The sequence below is a fragment of the Tinamus guttatus genome, unplaced genomic scaffold (assembly GCF_059628265.1).
Source record: "Tinamus guttatus ecotype Peru unplaced genomic scaffold, ASM5962826v1 Tinamus_guttatus_pri_ptg000060l, whole genome shotgun sequence".
NCBI classification, from domain to species: domain Eukaryota; kingdom Metazoa; phylum Chordata; class Aves; order Tinamiformes; family Tinamidae; genus Tinamus; species Tinamus guttatus.
In genome coordinates this window covers 4,616,328-4,636,908 of record NW_028288594.1, presented here as the reverse complement: position 1 = coordinate 4,636,908, position 20,581 = coordinate 4,616,328, and the positions used below count along the sequence as shown (strand labels likewise).

Here is a 20,581-nt window from a genome sequence, read left to right as displayed (position 1 = left end):
GCGCGCCCCCTGGCGGCGCGGAGGCCCCGCGGCCCGCACTGCGCACGCGCGGCGGCTCCCCGGGCCGCATCCCGGGCCGTGCGCGGCCTGAGCCCCGGCACCGGCACCCTGAGCACCGGCACCCTGAGCACCGGGCACTCCGAGCGCCCTTTGCACCGGCACCCTGAGCACCGGCACCCTGAGCACCGGGCACCCTGAGCGCCCTTTGCACCAGCATCCCGAGCACCAGCACCCTGAGCACCGGCACCCTGAGCACCGGGCACTCCGAGCGCCCTTTGCACCGGCACCCTGAGCGCCGGCACCCTGAGCGCCCTTTGCACTGGCACCCTGAGCACCGGGCACCCCGAGCACCGGGCACCCTGAGCACCGGGCACCCCGAGCACCGGGCACCCTGAGCACCGGCACCCTGAGCACCCTTTGCACCAGCACCCTGAGCACCGGCACCCTGAGCGCCTCTTGCACTGGCACCCTGAGCGGCTCTCCATGGTGCAAGGTGCTGCCGCAGGGCAGACCCCGGTCCCCTGACAGCCCCCAGTGTCGCAGCTGCTGGGGCAGGGCCTGGTCACGCCCTCTGCCTCCTCGATGACAGTGACAAGGGGGAGCAGTGCCTGTGAGCTATTCACAGGGTCCGGTGCTTCGTGCCAGCCAGATTCCCAGCTCCTGAGTCACGAGTGCAGCACTGCGCTTACCAGAGATGCTGGACGTGTCCTGGGGACTGGAAGCTGGTTGTCTGGCTGCCCCTGACCCCGGGACCTGCCTTCCCGGCAGTTCCTGACAGTGCTGGATTTATGCTCCCAGACCCACCACCTGCCTCTCTCCCCCCAAGGAAACAACATGCCCCCGCCGCTTGGCACCACGTGAGCAGACAGCTGGAGGGTCTCCATGTCAACCACGGCCACCACAGCAAAACACAGGGGCCAGCGCCCTGTGGAGAGAGCATTGGCCTGAGGGCCACACATACATCCTGCCCGCCCTCAGTACCCCCTGAGCTTGGGACCCTGCCAAGGATCCCTGCCTTCTGCTCCTGCTGGCAGCATCACCCTCAGCTGCTGCAGGCCCAGTCTGGGTGCTGGGTGCTGCAGGGCCGTCCCCAGGTTGTGCCATGGGTGCCTAAATACGCCCGGAGCTTTTTATGCAGCGGGTGCTTGCTTTGGATGTGCCTCTACAGCCATTGGCTGCCCAGGGCCAGGGGTGCCCAGAGCAACTGGGTCCCCAGCACTGGTGGCTGCCCAGAGCACGCAGATGCTGGCAGTGGTGGGTGCCTGGAGCAGGGATTCCCAGAGCCGGGGCGCTGGGGTGCAGGATGAGCAGCCCGTGCCCACACCCTGTGTGCGGCGAGCAAAGGGCAGCGCCTTGGCATGCCACAGCTATTCTGGGAGCTGCGGGGCTTCCAGAAAAAGCTCCCGCGGGCTATTTCCGGGTGATCTCCGACTCTGCCCTGGCGGGATGCCGGGGGCTGCGCAGCACCTGCCGCGGGCGCCCCCCATCCTGACACTGTGCTCCGCTCCTGCCTGGCCTGGGAAGATGTTGCTCCTGCCCCCTGACACCCACCCCCAGGGCTGGCTCCCCTCAGGGTGTTCGGGCCCCATCAGCTGGGCTCGCAGGAGCGGGGTGCCGTGCCCTGTCCTACCGCAGGGTTGGCACTGTGCAACCCCCGTGCCAGGGCATTGTCCCCAGAGAGCGGCTGCGCAGGGCACTGGCAGCTGGAGCTGAGCCCCACTGGAAGGAGTTAAGGGCTGAGCCCTCCTAGCACAGTGTCTGTAAACAGAGCTGGTGCTCAGGAAGTGCCGCCCCCTTCTCCTGCTGGGATGTGCTGCGGTGCTGGGCAGCCCCCCCGCATGGGGCCTTGGCACGGTGACACGGTGATGGCATGGCGGTGACGGGCCGGGGCTGCAGAGAGCGCGCGCTCCGTGTGGGAGGCACCGAACCCCCACAGCCAGTCACGTGTCTGAGCATGAGAAAATGAAATCACTGCCGGGACATTGCTGGAGGCTGAGCGCATGGCCCCGATGCCTTACATGAGCCACCAGCAATGCGGCGGCGGGGCTGCTAACTGCTACCTCATCTCTCTGGCATGGGTGATGCCGTCAAGGCTTGGGTGACGTCAGACAGACACCCTCGCATCCCCATGGACCACTAGGGCAGCAGCCCTCCATCCGTGTGGCTGTGAGGGCAACTTGGTACCCCCAGTGTCTCCAAGGGCACAGGAGCAGGTGTACATCCCTATGGACCATGAGGGCAGATGTACTCTGCTCCAGCGTCCCCATAGACTGTGGGGACGGCTGGACAGGACTGATGGTGGCAAGCACATACATATGTGTGAAGCATGGCAATAGCTGGTCTTGCTCAGCATCTAATAGACCGTGAGGCGCAACAGATCATCCCCAGGACCCTCATAGGCCGGGGGCAACCAGACACCATCCAACATCCACAAAGGTCACGGAGGATTGCCTGACCCTCTGTACTGACAGAGGCCATGGAGGCCACCAGGCACTCCCAGCATCCTTGTGGCACTCGGAGGCAGCTGGTCACTCTCAGCATCCCCATTACCTGGGGGCAGAGGGATGGGGACTGGGGACTGAACCCACAACCAGGGGGTGTGTGTCCCCATGGCCATTTCTGAGCCCTGTGACGGGCCAGAGGCAGCCGTGGTGGGCGGTGGGTGCTGTGGTCTGGAGCAGTGTGTGGGGCTGCTGCCCACGGGCACGCTGGCCGGGCGGTGCTCCAGGCGGGAAGGAGAACAATCTCCTATTTAGACAATAGCACGCGCCCAGGCGGGCCTGTCAGCGCCGCGGAATGGGCCGCACGGGCCTTCCCTCTTAGGGTAAAGGCGCCTCGGAGGCACATGGCTGTAAAAGGAGTGGGACTGAAGGAGGCGGCCGGGGGCCAGGAAGGAGGGGGATGGACAGACACCCTGGCTGCTTCACTCCCATCCATCCACTCATCTGGGTGCTGGGCCGGGCGAGAGGGTGCCGTGTGCCCGGGCAGGCCTGACCAGCGCAGGCGGCCCGCGGAGCTGTGGCACGGGGAGTGAGGAGCGCCGGGCAGCCTGGCCCCGCACGCCACCCGGCGCCAGGCCCGGAGGAGCCCGCGGCGCTGGAGGCTGCGTCTGGCTCCCTGCGCGGCTTAAATCCTGCGGGAGCAGGGGAGGCAGCAGGGAGGGAGGGCCGGGGAGGAGGGGCGGCTGCGGGATGCAGCTGGTTTCGCTCATGAGGAAGTCGCGACCGGGCTTGTTTGACATTCCAGCTCCCTGCCGGCTTCCCGGCTCCAACCTCCTCCTGAGGCCCCGGAGGAGCTGGGCCCAGGCCAGCGCTGGGGCTGTCAGACCAGCCCGGGGCCCGGTTCCCAGGCCCGGCTGGCCTGGGTCAGCGTGGCCTGGGCCGGAGCCTCTGGGAGGGCCGAGCGGCCGGGTACAGTGCGAGGCAGCTCCCTGCCTGGTCCCAGCGTCACCCCATGCTGCCTTGGCGATGTCCCCTTGTCCCTGCGCTGCCCTGTCCCTTTCTGCAGCTTGGAGCAGGTCCCTGGCGTGGACTCCATAGGGAAGGTCTCTGGGATGGGACCTCATGGGGCAGGGTCTTTGTCATGGGACAGCACGAGGCCAAGTCCTTTCCCCTCATGTTTCCTGTACTTAGGGATCCTGCAGGGAGATGGGGATTTCCTAAGAGCCTGTGGAAAGGCCAGCATGTCCGATCACACTCCCTGCACAGCCCAGGACGGGAAGGGCAGCTGAGGAAAAGCCACTTGAGAAAGTTTGGCTCAAGCAGGGTGAGGGAAATGTGCCTCTTTTAACCCATTGATGCCAAATCCACTGCCAGCGTCACAGCCCAAAGGCGCGTTTCCCTCCCGGGGGCACCCCAAGGCCCCCTTCTCCCTGCCCCACAGCTCCACAGCCCCCCAGGCCCTCCCTGCTGCTCGCTCCCTGTGAGCCACCAGCAGGTCCCACGAGTGCCCGCAGGCACAGGGTTATGGGGAGCCCTGTCCTGATGCCCTGGGGAGTTGGACAGGCTGCTATGTCCTTCCCCACCACCCGCCGGGCCTGGATGGGGTGAGGACTCTCAGCTGTGGAGTCTGGCAGTGCTGAGACCCCAGGCAGGGTGCTCAGTGCTGCCGGATGCCCTGCCCTGCCCTACATCCTACCCTGCTCCCCAGTGAGCGGGGTGGTGGGATGGGGTCATGATGGTGGTGGGGTGGTGGGCCCTGGGGTGCTCTGGGTCCATAGGTCACCCCACATAACATGGGACCCCGCTATCACTGGGGATGTGCCTGACCCCAGGGCCTGAAGTGCATCCCTGTCTGTGTCAGAGCTGGCATGGAGGCTGGTGACGCAGGAGGGCAGCCGGCTTGGGGATGCGCAGGACGCGCTCGGAGCAGGGCCAGAGGATGGAAGGATGCTGTATATTTTTCCATCTTCTCTCCCCCATCCCCCAAGTATCCCCCCCCCCGGCCCCGTGCTGGGATGAAACAACCCCATCTGGAAATACCTTCCCTTTTAAAGGCAGGCTCCGCCAGGCAGCGTGCACCGTCCGGGAAGCCGTGGCATTACGCTGCGTCTAGGCGTCCTGGAGGGACTCCAGAGATGTGGGGGCTTGGCGGAGGCAGGCCAGGATGCGGAGCTAGGAGCCTTCTGTCCACCTGCAAGGCTGGCAGGGAGCAGCCAGGAACCATGGGACGAGGCAGTCCTGGGAGCTGCACCTAGGGCAGGATACTGCAGTGGCCAAGCGTGGATGCCCGGCTTCTCACACCGGGGTGAGCACTGGTACCCCTCAGCACCTCTGTTTCAGCGGAGGGAGTGTTTCAGAGGCGCAGGGGCCTGGCTGAGCACTGCTGCTGCTGAGACACCCGGTGCCTGGCAGCGCTGCAACCCTCTGGCCTGGCTGGGAAGGCCCTGAGGACAGTGGCACTGGGGCTGTGGCAGCTGGTTCTGGACAAAACAGCCTGGTTTGAGCTGGGCTGGGGTCACTGGGTTCAGCTCCCCTGCCCTGGACCGCTGCAGGCTGAGGGCTGCAGCATTCTGCACTGGATTAAGGCAGGAAGGTGACCCCCTTCCCCACCTCCCTGGGCTGTGCCCCGTCCGTCAGTCCGGCCTGGCCGATGCCTGGGGCACAGCCCAGCATTGTGCAGTTCCTTCCTTGGCGGTGACAGCCCCTTGGTGCTCTGTGCCCTCAGCACCCCAAACAACACGGGTCTGTGCCTGGCCATGCCCCGGTTGGGAGTCCCTGCCCCGCTCTTGGGTGCCTCATAAAGATGGAACCTGGGCCACAGGCTCTGTTCCCATGCCGGGATCCCCATGTGCCCCATCCTTGACAGGGACAAGGGGCAGCCTAAACCCACAGTGCTGAGCTGGGAGAGGGTCTCTGCTCCCGCGTGCCTGTGCTTGGCACTGCATGGGTTAACAGGGAGCCGCCTCGGGCTATAAATACGCCCCTGGCCCAGGCTAAGATCTCCGGAGGCTATTTTGGTTGGGTGCCTGCTGCTTTGGGAATGTGCCAGGGTGAGGACCCAGGTGCTGACGTCACGCGCCGCTCTGGACCCAGCACCTGCTTGGGGTCACTCAGCAGCACCCCAGGCTGGTGCTCAGCTCCACCTCGACCCCCAGCAGCGGGGAGAGGGTGTTGGGGGGCTGGGATCAGCCTCGGCGAGCTCCAGGCAGGGACCTCTCACGCCCCCCCAGCCCCTCTCTGGGGCAGGACCACTGAGCCTGGCCCCACGCTGAGTGCTGAGCCCTGTGCTCTTGCTGTGGGGCAGATCACTGCACTTCTGAGGGGATTTTGGGGTGTTCAGGGCCGACTGGGGGAACATGGCCACTGGCACGGGGGGTCTGGATCAACGAGGGACAAATGATGGTGTGAAGGGCTGAGTCACCCACCCCCCACAGCGCGGCCTCAGCCAGGCTGTCTGTCTGTCCTGCCCTCCTGCGTGATGCCCTGGGCCCTGACCAGGCTCCCGATGCTGCTCAGGAGTCCCCATCACACTGGTGTCCCCGCACTCCCATGACAGCGGCCCACATGGGGCAGGGCAGTGTTGGGGGCCGGAGGGGCCTGGTCCCCATCTTGCTGCCGCCGCCGCGGGGGCGGGTGGCTGCGTGGGCAGCCGCAGCGGGGCGGGCGCTCGTGCTGGCCGGCCCGTGCGGGACTCCCCCAGCTGTCCCGGAGCAGGAGGGGCCGGTGATGTCAGCAGGGTACAAATAGCAGCGCGCGAGTGCCTTGCCGACGCCTCACCGAGCTCCCGGCCGCTCGCCAGCCCCCGCGCCCCGCTCCAGCCGCGCTCGCCGCCCGCCGCCCGCCGCCACCATGAGCCAGTCCTACTCCTCCAGCCAGCGGGTCTCTTCCTACCGCCGCACGTTCGGCGGCGCCTCGCCCGTCTTCTCCCGCGCCTCCTTCGGGGGCAAGGGCAGCGGCAGCTCCGTCACCTCCCGGGTCTACCAGGTGTCCCGCACCTCGGCCGTGCCCAGCCTGTCCAGCTTCCGCACCACGCGCGTGACGCCGCTGCGCTCCTACCAGAGCGCCTACCAGGGTGCCGGCGAGCTGCTCGACTTCAGCCTGGCCGATGCCATGAACCAGGAGTTTCTGCAGACCCGCACCAACGAGAAGGTGGAGCTGCAGGAGCTCAATGACCGCTTCGCCAACTACATCGAGAAGGTGCGCTTCCTCGAGCAGCAGAACGCCCTCATGGTGGCCGAGGTGAACCGCCTGCGGGGCAAGGAGCCCACGCGCGTGGCCGAGATGTACGAGGAGGAGCTGCGGGAGCTGCGGCGCCAGGTGGACGTGCTCACCGGCCAACGGGCGCGCGTCGAGGTCGAGCGCGACAACCTCCTCGACGACCTGCAGAAGCTCAAGCAGAGGTGAGGGCCACCCCGTGGGCTTCCCTGGCCTCCCTCCCCAGCCAAGGTCCCCTTGTGGGTTTAGTGCTGTCCTAGCACCCTGCTCTCCTTCCCACATCCCTGAGCGCATTGTGGGGCCTCTGCACCATCCCCCTGCCCCATGTCCCCGGGAGGAGGGCACCGCTGTGGTGCCTCTCTCTGGGGACCCAGCGGCCCAGCACATTGCAGGGCCGCCTGTGCCACCTCCTGGTCCCACAGCTGCAATTCCTGAGGGGAAGAAGAGCGCCCCAGGCCACCTACCCAGTGCTGGGAGCTCCTCAGCCCACAGTCCGGAGGCAGGAGGGGAGAGGAGCTGACCCAGTGGCATAGGGTAGGTTGAGAGAGGGGCCCAGGCCTGCAAAGCCCATCAGGGCACTCCCAACAGACGCCGCCAGCCCGTGCCGGCCCTCACGCGCTGCCGAGGAGCGCCCAGCAAGCAGGGCTGCCCCTGGCACCGCGTCCTCCCTCGCCCATGCGCCCAGCAAGGACCCGGTGGGTGGGACACGGCGCCTGTGGGAGCCCTGGCGCCGCGCCGCGATCCCGGGTAGCCCGGCACTGCTCGCGCCGGGGGTGACCGCCTGCTCCGTGGGCGAGCTGAGCCCTGATGGACGGCGGGACGGAGCCAGGCGGGCAGGCGGAAGCGGGGGCGGAGGATGCTCTGCCGGCTCCGGACGCAAAGGAGGGGGAGGAAGCGGCTGTGCTTCCGCAGGCCAGAGGTGCTTGGCCTGCCAAGGAGCCCACGGGGGCGTGGGGGCCGGCAGGGTGGGCACTGAGGGGCATAGCCCCAGGGACAGTGGGGCTGAGTGCCCTTTGTGGCCGGGCAGCACGGGGACTCCTGGCACGGGGGCCCTCGGGGCTAGGACAGCCCCTCGCTGCTGCACAGCCTCCCATGCTGATGGGCTCCCTCCCTACTGTGCTGCCGGGACAGAGGGACACAGAGCAGACAGGCTCCAGCCCTCTCTCTGGGGGGTGACACAACCTGCTCCCTGCCCTGGGGCACCAGTGCCTGCCCCAGACACGCAGGGGCCGCAGTGGGGCAGAGCCCCGGTGCTCTGCACGTGGTGCCTGCCCCGGTGTGGCCCCGGCGTGGCGCTGCCGGGAGGCTGGGGCTGAGCTCCCTGAAAGCCAGGGAGGTGCAGGGCAGGAACAGGCCGGTGTCAGGTTCCCCTTGGCCCTGCCGTGCCAACAGGCACAGCAGGTGCCACCCTGGGAACTTCCCTGCGCTCCGGCCGCCTGCGCACTGACTCTCCCCGTCCTCTCCCCAGCTGCCCAGGCCCTGCCCCGGGGTCACAGCCCCAGGCCACATCCCCGTGGTCCCCCCTCCATCACCCAGCACTGCCCCAGACCCACGGCACAGCTGAGGTCCCTGTACTGCCCTGCCGTGGGTCCCTGTGCTGTCCTCTGCCCTGCGCTGGGTGCCCGGCACCCACCCTTGTTTCTGCCATTCCCGGGATGACTCAGCCAGGATCATCCCCACACCCCATTTCCCTGCCCAGGGCCACCCCTTGGGTCCTCTGACCCACCGTGTGGGGACACAGGCACCCTGGCCCCCGCTGCCGGCCACGCTCCCCTATAAGGGCCGGGGCAGTGAGAGTGGCACTGAGCTGACCTCATGCCTTTGTGCTGTCTCTGGCGATGACTATAATAGGGAATGGGAGGAAGAGCCCCTGGCCCCCAGCCAGCCCTCCCTCCGCCCTCTGGGATCGCGGGACAATCCGCTGTGTTCCCAGCAGGCCATGCTGAGCACAGGGGCGGCGTGCAGGGACACCACTGCAAGGGGACAGGGCTCTGTCCAGGTTCCCCTAATGCCCCCTCTCTGCCCCCAGGCTGCAAGAGGAGATTCAGCTGAAGGAGGAGGCTGAGAACAACCTGGCTGCCTTCAGAGCCGTGAGTATCCGTCCCCTGGAGCTTCCTGGACCCCTCTCAGGGTGCCCAGCCTCCCCCTGCATGTCCCCAGCAGCCAGACCCCCAGGCAGGGCTGCTGCCCCAGCTGCCACATCCCCAGCATGAGGGCATGGCCAGCAGCCCTTGGCCCTTGTGGCCATCTGCGCATAGTGCAGTGCCGAGCAGCCAAGCAGTCCCCCGCGGTGCTGCAGCTCTGCCCTGCCAGCCAGGAGCCTGGGCAGCTTGGCCAGCTCCAGCCCCTGCGCTCCCCTGTGCACCCAACTGCATTCGCTCCACTGCTACCCCATCGCTCTCTGTGTCCCCCAGGATGTGGATGCCGCCACACTAGCACGCATCGACCTGGAGAGGCGCATCGAGTCCCTGCAGGAGGAGATTGCCTTCCTCAAGAAGGTGCATGAAGAGGTAGGTCAGGGTGGATCGTTTTCCCCTGGGCATGGAAGGGGCTGAGGGAAGGAGCGGGTGCTCTGATGTGTCCCTGTGCTCCCCAGGAAATCCGGGAGCTGCAGGCGCAGCTGCAGGAGCAGCATATCCAGGTGGAGATGGACATCTCCAAGCCGGACCTGACGGCTGCTCTGCGAGACATCCGCGCCCAGTACGAGAGCATTGCTGCCAAGAACATCGCCGAGGCCGAGGAGTGGTACAAGTCCAAGGTGCGGCCATGGTGGGGACTGGCCTGAGCATGGGGCAGGCCTGGCACGGGGGGTGGCCACGTGCCCGCGGTCCCATCCAGCCTGGTAGCTGACCCCGCTGTCTCTCCAGGTGTCTGACCTGACACAAGCAGCCAACAAGAACAACGACGCGCTGCGGCAGGCGAAACAGGAGATGCTGGAGTACCGGCACCAGATCCAGTCCTACACCTGCGAGATTGATGCCCTCAAGGGCACGGTGAGCACGGTGGTATAGGGACAACCTCCACTTCCCCTCCAAGGACCTGCTCCCGGAGCTCAAGGGCGTGACTGGCATGGGGGGTTCTTCCAAGCTGTTATGGTCATTACTACTGGGGACTTGTCCATAAAATTTGCTCTGGGCAGTGCTGGGCCCTGTGCATCTTCTGGCCACATCCTGGGCCTCTGCAACATATTTTGGCAGAGCTCTGGGGCAAGTGCACAGAGATGGCAAATGCACCCGAGCCCACGAGGCTCCGGATGTCTGGTTGCAGGTGGGAAGGTGATTGCAAAGAGCCCTGCTCTGCTACCACCAAAGTCAGGGGAGCCTTGAGGACTGGTGGGTGACAGTGCCACCCTGGGCTCCCTCCCTGTCCCCATCTTCACCCCCAGGCAGCTCTGGCCTTGCTGGGATCTAGGCACATCTTGCTTTCCAGGGAATTTTTGGCCCTCTGGAAACTGTTGAGGCATCCTGGAAAGGTGGTGCTGAGACCCTCACCTCTCCTTGTATCCGTGGGGCACAAGCCCTGCCCAGGGAGCTCCCTGCAGCATCTGCTGCCTAGCTCTGGGTGACAGCCCACATTACAGCCCCACATCAGCTGGATCTGGCTCAGCCCAGGGGCGAGTGTGCCCCAAAGACACCCAACCCATGTACCCCTGACCCCCCTGAGCTGAGCCCCACTCTCCCCACGAGTGTCCCCGGCCCCCTGGCGCTGAGCCCGCTGTCCTTGCAGAATGACTCGCTGATGCGCCAGATGCGGGAGATGGAGGAGCGCTTCGCCGGCGAGGCCAGCGGCTACCAGGACACCATTGCGCGGCTGGAGGAGGAGATCCGGCACCTCAAGGACGAAATGGCCCGGCACCTGCGGGAGTACCAGGACCTGCTCAATGTCAAGATGGCCCTGGATGTGGAGATTGCCACGTACCGCAAGCTGCTGGAGGGCGAGGAGAACCGGTGAGTGGTGGGACAGGGAGGACTGGCAGGGAGGATTGTTTTCCATCACCCCATGCCCATCCTTTGGAAGCCAGTCCCACTCCCATGGCTGTGTGGGCCAGGGCTGGCTGCATGGGCCGGCCCTGAGCTCTCCCATCTGTCTCCCTGCAGGATCAGCATCCCCATGCACCAGACCTTTGCTTCTGCCCTCAATTTCCGAGGTGAGTGCTGCTGCACGAGGAGGGAGACACTTGTGTGGGCTCTGAGACGAGTCCCTGGGTTCTCTAGCATGGGAGGGACTATGGGGCAAATCCCCCTCCTGGAAGGATGCAGCTGGGCTGACAGGCAGTGGCCTCCCACCTTCACCTCCCAGCTTGCAGGGTCGCATGGATGCCATGTTGAGCTCATGGGATGGTGACAATCCACAGGGTCCTTGCCATGAGCTGTGGTGGAGCTGGCGTTAACCCTGGGTTTCCAAAGCCATGGCCCTTGGGAACCTCCCACATGTCAGCCCAAATGCTGCATGCTCATGCTGCATGTCCCCCTGGTGCCTGTCACCCACATCCCCTGTGTCCTCCTGCCTGCAGAGACCAGCCCAGAGCAGCGTGGCTCTGAGGTGCACACCAAGAAGACCGTGATGATCAAAACCATTGAAACCCGTGATGGAGAGGTGAGCGCGGGGCAGTGCCTTGGGGCCAAGAGAGCCCATGGGGCACAAGGGCAGGGGTGGGCTCCTGCCCCCGAGTGAGGTGCTGTTGTCTGGGGGATATTCTAGCCCTCGGGCCATATGTTCCTCGTGCCTGCAGCTGTGAGCAGAGCGGGAAGGTCCTGGTGCCACACGCGCCAGGGCTGGGGGCTGTAGCCACCGGGGGCAGGCTGGGGCCGGGTGCTCGGTTCCAGGCAGGGCTCGCGTTGGGCTCTGCCCCCTGCTCTGCATCTCAGGGCTCATCTCTCCCGCAGGTGGTGAGTGAGGCGACCCAGCAGCAACATGAAGTGCTGTAGACGACCCTGCCCGACGGCCCGGCGGCACCTTCCGTCCATCCCTGCCTCCGTCCCGCTGCCCCTGGTGCCAAGCCCTGGCCCGCTCCCCCTCTGCCCTGCTGCCCTGGCACTGCCCGGGGGACCCCCTGCAGTCACCTCGGGCCCTGGCACTGCCGGACGCTCCCGGGCCCCCTGCCCCCCATCCCCCCTGGGCTCTCTCCTCCGGCTTGGAAGTGCGCGCTCGGCTTTGGCAGCTTTGCAGCGGGAACGCCAGCGTCAGGATCAGGGCTGGGCCTGGGGGTGGCCGAGAGGGACGGAGGGGAGAGGCAGCAGGGGTGGGGGGAGCAGGTGGTGGCCTCTGCCAGCTCCCCGGAGAGCCGGACGGTCCCAGCAGCAGGTTCTGGATCCCCCCGCCTCCCTGGACCCCCTCCCCATGCCCACGCCGGGCACAGACTTGGGGTTCGTCCTGCAGGAGCAGGGACCCGTCCCCCCGCGCCAGCACCACTGGCCTCCTCGGAGCTGGTGTTTCTCCTGGCAGAGGGCAGTGATGCTGGGGACAGGGAGGAGACAGGGACTGGCGGAGCCCCCCCGCTCCCAGCCTGGCTTGAAGTCAGGGTGCTCCCAGCCTGCATCACCCCCACACGGCGGGCAGAGACCTGGGCCCCCCATGCCCAAGAGGGGAGGAGGGCAGCGCCCGTCCCCCCACACTTGGCACCAGGGGACGCGGCTCTGCTGGCAGCTCCCCTGGCCAGGGCTGCCCCACACTGTGCCCCCTGGCTGAGGGGGGCCGCGGGGTCCCCGGCCGCAGGAGGCTGCGCTGGGGGCAGGCTCGGAGAGCCGAGAGAGGAAACCCGTAGGTGGACACAGGCGAGAGAAGGAGTGAGTGAGTGGGAGAGAGGGGGGAGAGAGAGAGAGGAGCCGGAGAGAGGCCCAGGGGGCCGGCGGGCACCCCCACCCCTCGCCCCACCGCACCCACCCCCCACCGCGTTACGTGACTCTTCCAGGCGGCCGAAATAAACAGCGGAGCATGACCCCGTCCTCCGAGCTCGTGTCTGCAGCAGGGGTGGCAGCATGGGGCAGCGCGGAAGCTTCGGCCGGGGGCGCCCCCGGGGCCCCAGGGCTGAGCTGGGAGGGATGGTGGGACAAGCACCGTGGCCCCTGGAGCCGTCTCCTGCAGGCTGCCCCCGGGACAGCTTTCCCTCATGCTGAAGCGGCTCCCTGTGAGGGAAGAGGGGACCTGGCAGCACTGGGGACTGCAGCACAGCCTCGGCTGGGGGGAGCCAAGCCCAGAGCTGCTCTGCAGGCTCGGGGGGTCACTGCACACACACAGAGCCCTCCTCATCCCTCTCTGCCGCCGGTATGTCCTGATCTTCACTCGGGCTCCTCTGCCTCAGTAGTGGGGGGACACACAGTGGGAACCTGGGACTCAGCATTCCCCCAGCTGCTGAGATTCAGGATTGCTCTGGCCAGAGGGGAAGTTGAAGGGTCCCTTAGCAGAGAGCAGGAGCCTGGGGAGGGCAGTGGGGTTGGGATGAGCCTGAGGTCAGTGTTTGAGCAACATCCTCAACTTGGGGTGCTACTACCAGCAGCTGCGGGTGCCTCCTGAAGGGACAGCCCAGCACAGGGCCAGCCTGCAGCGTGGCTCACCCCAGGCTGGGCGCCGGGGGTCTGGGCCTCTAAGCCTGTCTCCAGCAGGTGGCCCTGTGACACCGAGGACCGTCCCCAGGGCTGTCCCCAGGGAGGGTTTACATCACCAGCCACCTCCATCCCTGGAGCGAGAGCCCTGCCCCCCTGCCCTCTGCAGCTGGGTGCCAGGAGGGACCTTCCCTGTCCCCTGCTTTGCCCAGGCTGCTGCCACTGTGGCCACCCCGTGCAGCCCTGCCCTGAGGGCTGCGTTGTGTCCCGCTGTCCCCTGCATCCCCCCGCACCCTCCGAGCCTTTCCTCCTGGGGGTGAAGGACAAGGCGGCAGCGTGGGGATGGGGAAGGAGCAGCCCTGTGCCTTGCGCCATAGTCGCCTTCATGGACCAGGGGGAGACGTCCTTAGGCCCTCACAGGCTTCTCCTCCAGCACGAGAGGCCTGGTGCTCGCTGGCTGCTCTGTGGCGCACGGTGGGTCTAGCTGTGTCCCCCGGCTGCTCAGCTTGAGGGATCTAGCAGCCCATCAGGTCGCCCGCACGGACTGCTGCTAGAACACGAGCCTTTCCCTCCGCCGAGATGCAGCTGAAACTGCCACGTCCTGAGGCTGGTGGCCACGCGCAGCCACGCTGCTCTGTAGCTGGGAAGCAGTGCGCCATGTGGTTCACATCCAGCTCGCCCAGATTTACAGCCCTGGAGAGGGCGGCTGGAGCCATGTGCTGTAAATCCAGGAGCTGGGGAAGCCCCGCAGGCTGGGGGAGGCCGGCAGAGGCAGGATCCTGTTCTCCTTGCCCAGCACAGAGCTTGCAGGGGCCTCCATGGCAGAGCGTGGAGGGGTTGGCGAGACGTGCACGGGGCTCGTGCACTCTGGGGCAGGAGCCTGGGAAACACGATTTCAGCAGTTTGTGATTTTGGGGTGTTTGCAGGCCACGGCAGGGCTGATTTGGGGCGAGGAGGGGTGCAGGGAACCCCCCCGGACGAGCTCTCTGCACTCCCTGCTGCATGCACGCTCAGTCCAGGGGCACAGGGCGAAGGGTCCCCGCCGCGCCGGCTCCTGCGCCGCCCGGGAGGCGCAGCGCGCAGGGCTCGCGTTGCAGGAAGCATCGCGGTGTCCTTTCCCTTTACATGCCACCAGGGTCTCTGTGTCTCGATCCGGTGACATGGCCAGCGAAGGGGACGGGGGAAGGAAGGCTGGGCCCCCCCTCCCTCTGTGCGCGCTGCTAATATGGCAAGGCCCCTCCGCTATCTGTGCAAGCGGAGACAGGCAGCAGGCCCAGCGCTGGGCGCTGCGCGGGGGAGCCCAGCCAAGGAATGTGACATATCAGAGGCAGCTGCCACTTCAGGAGAGGGGGCAGAGGGAGCGCAGCTCTGCAGGGGCTGCGCGCCGACGGCCAGGGCCGGGGGGGACGCCGGGGCCCCAGCGCCGGGGAGAGCTGGTGCCTGCAGGAGCTGCCCCCGAGGAAGGCATCGGAGCAGCAGGTGCCGCGGCGCCGCGCGGGGCGGGCTGGGCCGGGGGCTGCCATGGCGCACGGGGAACGCGGGGGCCCACGCCGTGTGCGCGGCCACGGGGCAGGCGGCAACCCGAGCCCCGGCCTAAAAATAACCGTCGTCTCGCGCGCGGCGCGGCGGCGACCTTCGGGGGGCTGCAGCCGGCCTCGGGGGCAGGCGCGGAGCCGGGGCCCCTGCATCGCGGAGCCGCCTCAGCGCCCTGCGGCAGCCGGCAACGCGGGCACTGCTGGCCAGCCCCCTAACCGCGTTCCCCTCCCCAGGTGCAGGCGGAAGAGCTGCAGACCATGCAGCGAGCCCCGGCACGCAGCGGCACAGGCCGGGCCGCAGAGGTGGCAGGGGCGGCCGGGCGCCCCCCGGGGAGGCCCGGGGCTGCCCCTCCAAGCCCGGGCATCCCCCCGAAGCGCGCCAAGGTCACTGCTGAGCAGGGGGCCGCCGAGGGGGCCCCTGCGCGCCCGCTGGCGCCAGTGTTTGCGCGCAAGCTGAAGAACGCGGCCATCGGCACCGGCTGTGACATCCGGCTGAAGGTGGTGGCAGTGGGGCACCCCCGGCCCAGCCTGCGCTGGTACAGAAATGGCGAGCGCATCACCCCCGGCGGCGGTGAGCACGGCACCCTCTGGATCCGCGACAGCAAGAAGGAGGATGCTGGCGTGTACACGTGCATCGCCGAGAACGAACAGGGAGAGGCCATGACCAGCGGCGTGCTGGCCATCATTGACATGGAAGGTAAGGGCCATCGGGGCGCCCGCCCCACCACTCGCCCCAGGCTGCGGGCTGTGGTGGTGCTTTGCAAACCCCCGCCTCAGTGCTGGTGCTGGAGGCTGGGCTCTGGGGGCGCGTGCCAGTCTGGCCGGGGGTCCCTGGATCGGCTGGGGCAGATGGGCAGCTGGAAGCAGCAGGTGCCCGGTGCCAGGGCGGGATGCCAGGGCGCGAGGTGTGTGGCAGCACAGGACAGAGCCTGCTGGGGCAGCAGGAGAGAGAGATCTCGAGGCTCGGTGCTGCTGGAGGCGCTGGTGCCGTGCACGGCACAAGCTGCGCTGGCCTGCACCCCATGGCCCTGCGGCCCTACGGTCCCAGCCCCCCAGCTCCCGTCCCATTCCGGGGCAGCGGTGCCTAGGGCACCTTGGCACTGGGGAACCTACTGGGGGACCTGGACCCCATTAGGGGCAGAGCTTAAGGTTGCAGGGGGAGGAGCCTACCTGCAGGAGGCGGGGCATCCCCGTGGCAGGCGGGGCCTGCTCTGCAGTGGGCGGGGCTGCTGCTCAAGGAGCAGGGATGGAGCCGAGGAGGGTCTCCCTGCTCCCCCAGAGCCCCAGGGCGCAGGGTAGAGCGCGCCATGGCCCGGGGCAGCGGCCGTGCTGGACTCGCCGTGTGGGATCCTGCCCTGCTGCTGGGTGCCCCGGCCGCAGCAGCCGGTGCTCCTGCGGTGCGGGGTGGTGCCGTGTGCCCCGCGTGCAGGTGTGTGTGCAGGGTACCTGTGACAGAGCTGCACGGCCAGTGGCTGCTGCAGAGACGGCTCCTCCGAGCGGGGATGGGACCCGCCACCGAGCCGGCCACCTCTGTGCGGCCACTGCAGGGCTATCGGGACGCCGCAGTGGGCTGGCTGGGGCCCTGCTCAGAGGAGAGCTGTTTGTGCAAGGACGTTACCAGTGTGGGAAGCAAGCACAGAGCCCTGCAGAGCCTGGGTCTCCTGGGACGGGGCATGCGGGTCTGTGCTGTGGTTTGTGTAGGGCACTGGGCAGACGAGGGGCAGGAGGTGCCTGCAGAGCTGCAGGCAGTGCGTGAGGAGGAGGAGGCATCGCTCCTCCAGCGGCTGGGGCTCTGCAGGGCACATCTAGGCGCGAGGATGCTGCTGAGGGGCTCCGTGACATCGTGAGCGCTACCAGAGCAGTGCAGTGGGGCGGTGTGGGGCAGTGCGGCGCTGCGTGCACAGCGTGCTGAAGGGTGCCGTGGGGCTGCAGGGCATTGCGTCTTTGATGCAGAGGGACCATGGTGCTGTGGCTTCAAAGTGGGCATGGGGCGAGCTGCGGGAGATATGCCCTGTGCCGTAGGGCACCCCTGCTGTGGGTGCTGGGGGAGGCGTTCGGCCCCGCGGACACGTGTGGCTGTGGGGCCACCTGCACGGGCCTCCCCGGCGCTGCCCGGCCACGCGACAGGCACCGCCTGATTTCCCCAGGTGCCCGTTCCCGTTGTGCTGACGCACGCGTCCCTGCTCCCGATTCCAAGCTGCTGGCCCTCGTGGCCGCGTATCTGGAGCAGATGAGGGAAGCATGGAGCAGGCAGGGCTGCCTAGTGCTCCCTGAATGTCACCCTGCCCAGACACTGCCCCGGGCGGGTGCCGGTGCTGTGGGGCACAGCCACTCAGAAACCTGCCCCGAGGGCAGCGCCATGGGCACCCACGGGCCCTGGGGCTGGCAGGCTGCAGGTGGAGCAGCGGCAGCTCCCAGGCAAGGTGCTGCCATGTCCCCACACAGGGAGTCTCTGTGACTGCTGGAGCAGTGCCCGGGGAGCCCAGAGCAGTAGTCCCCGTGGGGCAGCCAAAGGAAACGCAGCAGCCACGCGGACCAGGCCAGGGCATGCGGCACAGCTGAGGCCTGGGGAGGGCAGTGTGCCCTGACAGGAGCAGGGATTGGGGTCCCACATGTGGAAGGACACTAGATGGGGAGGGGGACCCCTGCCCATCCGCTGGCACCGCGGGGTGCCAGGCCCGGGCGTGTGCAGAGCCCCGTTATTCCTGCAGCGCCACCGGCCAGGGCAGCTCCCAGTGTGGGGTGGTCGATGCCCTCTCCGAGGGGCTCCGGGCCGTGCCGGAGGGGCCGCACCGCCCAGCTCCACGCTCCGCCCCGCCAGGTCCTGCCGCACCGGCTCTGCATTCCCCCTTGCTCGTGCGAGCCCGATTTAGCTCCTCTAATCCCTTGCCCTGAATCTGTCGCTCCACCCCACTAATGATTTTCTCCTGCTCTTCTCCCAGGTCCCTTGAGTGCGTCAGTGCCAGCGCGGGGGGCACCGGGAGGCCCACGTGGGGCCGGCAGGGCGGGCAGGTGACGGGGCTCCTCAGGTTGCTCCATGGAGCTGACACCCCCAGACCCTGCCCGTGCTCCTGCTGCCCCGAGTGCAGGTGGCTCTGCCTCCGTCCTGCCCCGTCTCGCTAGCCGAGCAGTGCAGGGGCTAGCAGAGACTCAGGTGCTTGCTGGCCCTTCCAGCTAGCCCTGGTGCTGCCTCCAGCCCCCGCCGGGGCCCCTGGGCCCGCTGACGCCTGTATCACTTCTCCGGCCTCACCTCCTGATTCCTCCCCCCTCAGTGGGATTAAATCACCTCCTAAGAACTCCAGCTAATCTCCGTGCAGAGCCGGGCCCGGCCCTCCCCGGCCGTGCCAGCACCGGCTGATCCTCCCCGCCGGTGCTGCGTCTTATTTCAAGGTTGGATTTGTCCGTCTTCAGCTCCCAGCCTGGGGTCTCGCTCCGCTCGCCTCCACCTGCACTCAGCAATCAAACTGCCTCGTAACCTTTCCTCGGCCTGGGAACGGGCTGACCCGGTGTGGATTTAGGGGCAGGGAAGGAAGCAGGAGCTACCAGGCCCCGGCACAGCCCCATCCTGTGCAGCAGTGATGTGCTTTGCAGCCCAGTTCATGTGGTGGCATGAGTTGGCAAAGCGCGAGCGGTGTCCTGTGGGCTCCACACTCCTATCCGCATCCCGCATGACTCTGCCCACCCAAATCCCTGCTTTCCTCCCAGCTTCCGGGCAGCGGACAGTGATGGACAAGTTTTCCAGCTGCAGGAGCAGTGCTCGCTGCTCTGCCCTGGGTTCCGGGGCCGTGCATGGCTGTGGCGATGGCAGTGGCACCCTCGTGGGGATGGCTGTGCTGGCAGCAATGCTGGTGGCTCAGCACCCAGGCCGTTTATCTTGATGCCTAATTTTAGGCCCTTGCTTTGCAGAGCTGTGTCCATGTTTAGTGCCAAGGGCCCCTGCCCTTGGGAGCCTCTGCCAGCTCTCCTCCAGGCGCTGTGCTCTTGGGGCCCGAGCAGGAGCTAAAACCTCCTGTGCTGCCTCTTTGCCCCTGTGCCCATCCCAGGGCTCGTCTCCCACAAGAGCCTTCGCAATGCCGGGATGCCCTGCGTGGTGGGTGCTACCCTGGGTGCTTGCCCCAAGCAGAGCAGGGACAAGTCCCCTGGGCTACGCAAGTGCGATGAGGATCCACCATGCAGGCTCCCTGTGGCCAGCGGGGCTGGAGAATGGACCTCGCCGTGTAGCTGCTGGGTCTGAGGGCACCAAAGTGTTCTCGGCCGCTGCCTGTCCCTTGTCCTCCGGGCAAGCCCTGTCCTTTCCCAGGAATGATCCTCGCAGCCGGACCAGCCCACACAGGGCTGCAGGCGACCTTGGCGGCGAGCGCTGCCTCGTGCTGCCGCGGTGCCCGCCCTGCAGAGCCGGGACCCCCGCGCGGGCCGGGCCGCGGTGCGCTGCGGAGTGAAGCGGGTCAGGCCGGAGCGGCGGCAGGAGCAGCTGTCCAGTCAGTCACCTCCACCCCTGCCCTCTCCGCCGCAGCCGGGGGGTTATTTTTGCTGAGGAATGTGCCGTCCCCTGGGATTCTGGCAGGTTGCAGGTCTTGTGTTACAGGCGAGTGGCTGAGACCCGGGCCCGCACGCGGGTAAATATAGCAGTGCCGCTCGGGGCTGCGTGTTGGGCCGGGCGGCCTGTTCCTCCTCCTGGGGGCTGCTCCCTGCCCCCAGCACTCCCCAGGACAGCCCACGTGTGTCCCCCGGGACCCTCAGCACCGGCGTGGGGTGCTGCAGTGCCAGGACCGGGCTGGCAGGACGGGTACAGAGCCCCGAGCAAAATGTGGCTCTTCTGCGGCCGGGGAGCTGCTGCCACGCTGTCCTGCCCCAGGACAAGGGACGGAGTGGGAAGGCCCTGGAGCAGGGAGACAAGGGATTAGAGCCTGGGCTGCAGGAGTTGCTGTGAGTCCCTTGTTGTGCTGCCCACAGCAGGACGTGTCTGGGATGGGCATGAAGGGACTTGTCCATGCAGTAATGGGACGCTGGGAGGGTGGCAGTGAAAGGGATGCCAGGAGGCCAGGAGGGTTGACAGGCTCCAGGTGACAGGACACGCCAAGGACCATTTCCCCTGGTTCAGTTGCTCACCCGTTCGGGAGCCTCAGCGAGGACGTCATTCCTCGAGGGTGATGCTGCATGTGTGGCATGTGCAGGACCCCGGCTGCTGGCACCGTCACTCCCAAAGGTCACCTTGGGGTGTGCCGAAGGCTCGTCCCTGCGCAGGGCACTACCTGTCCCCCTGCGTCACATCCCCACCTCCTGTTGTGTTGCTCTCCCGCTGCGCACAGGCCACTCACAAGGCTCAAGCACATGAAACATTCATGATCAGAGCTCCTCGCATCCCAGACGGCTGCACACACCGGCGCCCATCAATTACTCAAGCGCTCAGCGCCACCGACTCCATGCGGCTCATGGCCAGTGCTGGGTGGCCACTGGCCAGCATTTGCAGGGACAGGATTTGGGCAGCCCGCTGGGGCGTGCAGGGAAGCTCAGCATGGAGCCGGCAATTGCAGCTCCTGAGACTCTCTGGTGGAAACCCCTCGGGGGCTGAGAGCTGGGGGGACACGAGCCCTGAGCCTGCCCTGCTGGAGGGCTCTGCCTGGGGGTGCCGGCTGCCCGGGCTCCTCTCCCGGTGCTGGAAGGGGGACAGCTGACAGGAGCTTGCTGCTGTGCCAGCTCTGGCATTTGCACAACCTGCCTGATGTGCGGGGTCTCCACAGAAACCCTGCAGCATCACTTGAATTGTGGGACTGTCAGAAATGTTGTATAAACAGTTCCTTTTGTATTGGGTAATTTGCAAGTTATTATGGAACCATGAAATGCACCA

General features: G+C 67.1%; 1 protein-coding gene across 1 annotated transcript; it reads left to right on the top strand.

The window, feature by feature from the left end:
* Positions 1 to 6,197: 6,197 nt before the first annotated feature.
* On the top strand, positions 6,198 to 11,649 carry DES (desmin). Its single transcript, XM_010215354.2, has 9 exons — positions 6,198 to 6,841; positions 8,686 to 8,746; positions 9,071 to 9,166; positions 9,253 to 9,414; positions 9,524 to 9,649; positions 10,383 to 10,603; positions 10,754 to 10,803; positions 11,170 to 11,252; positions 11,543 to 11,649. Exons 1-9 carry the CDS (start codon positions 6,291 to 6,293, stop codon positions 11,582 to 11,584), a joined length of 1,392 nt encoding a protein of 463 aa, XP_010213656.2. The 5' UTR covers positions 6,198 to 6,290; the 3' UTR covers positions 11,585 to 11,649.
* The last annotated feature ends 8,932 nt before the right edge of the window (positions 11,650 to 20,581 follow it).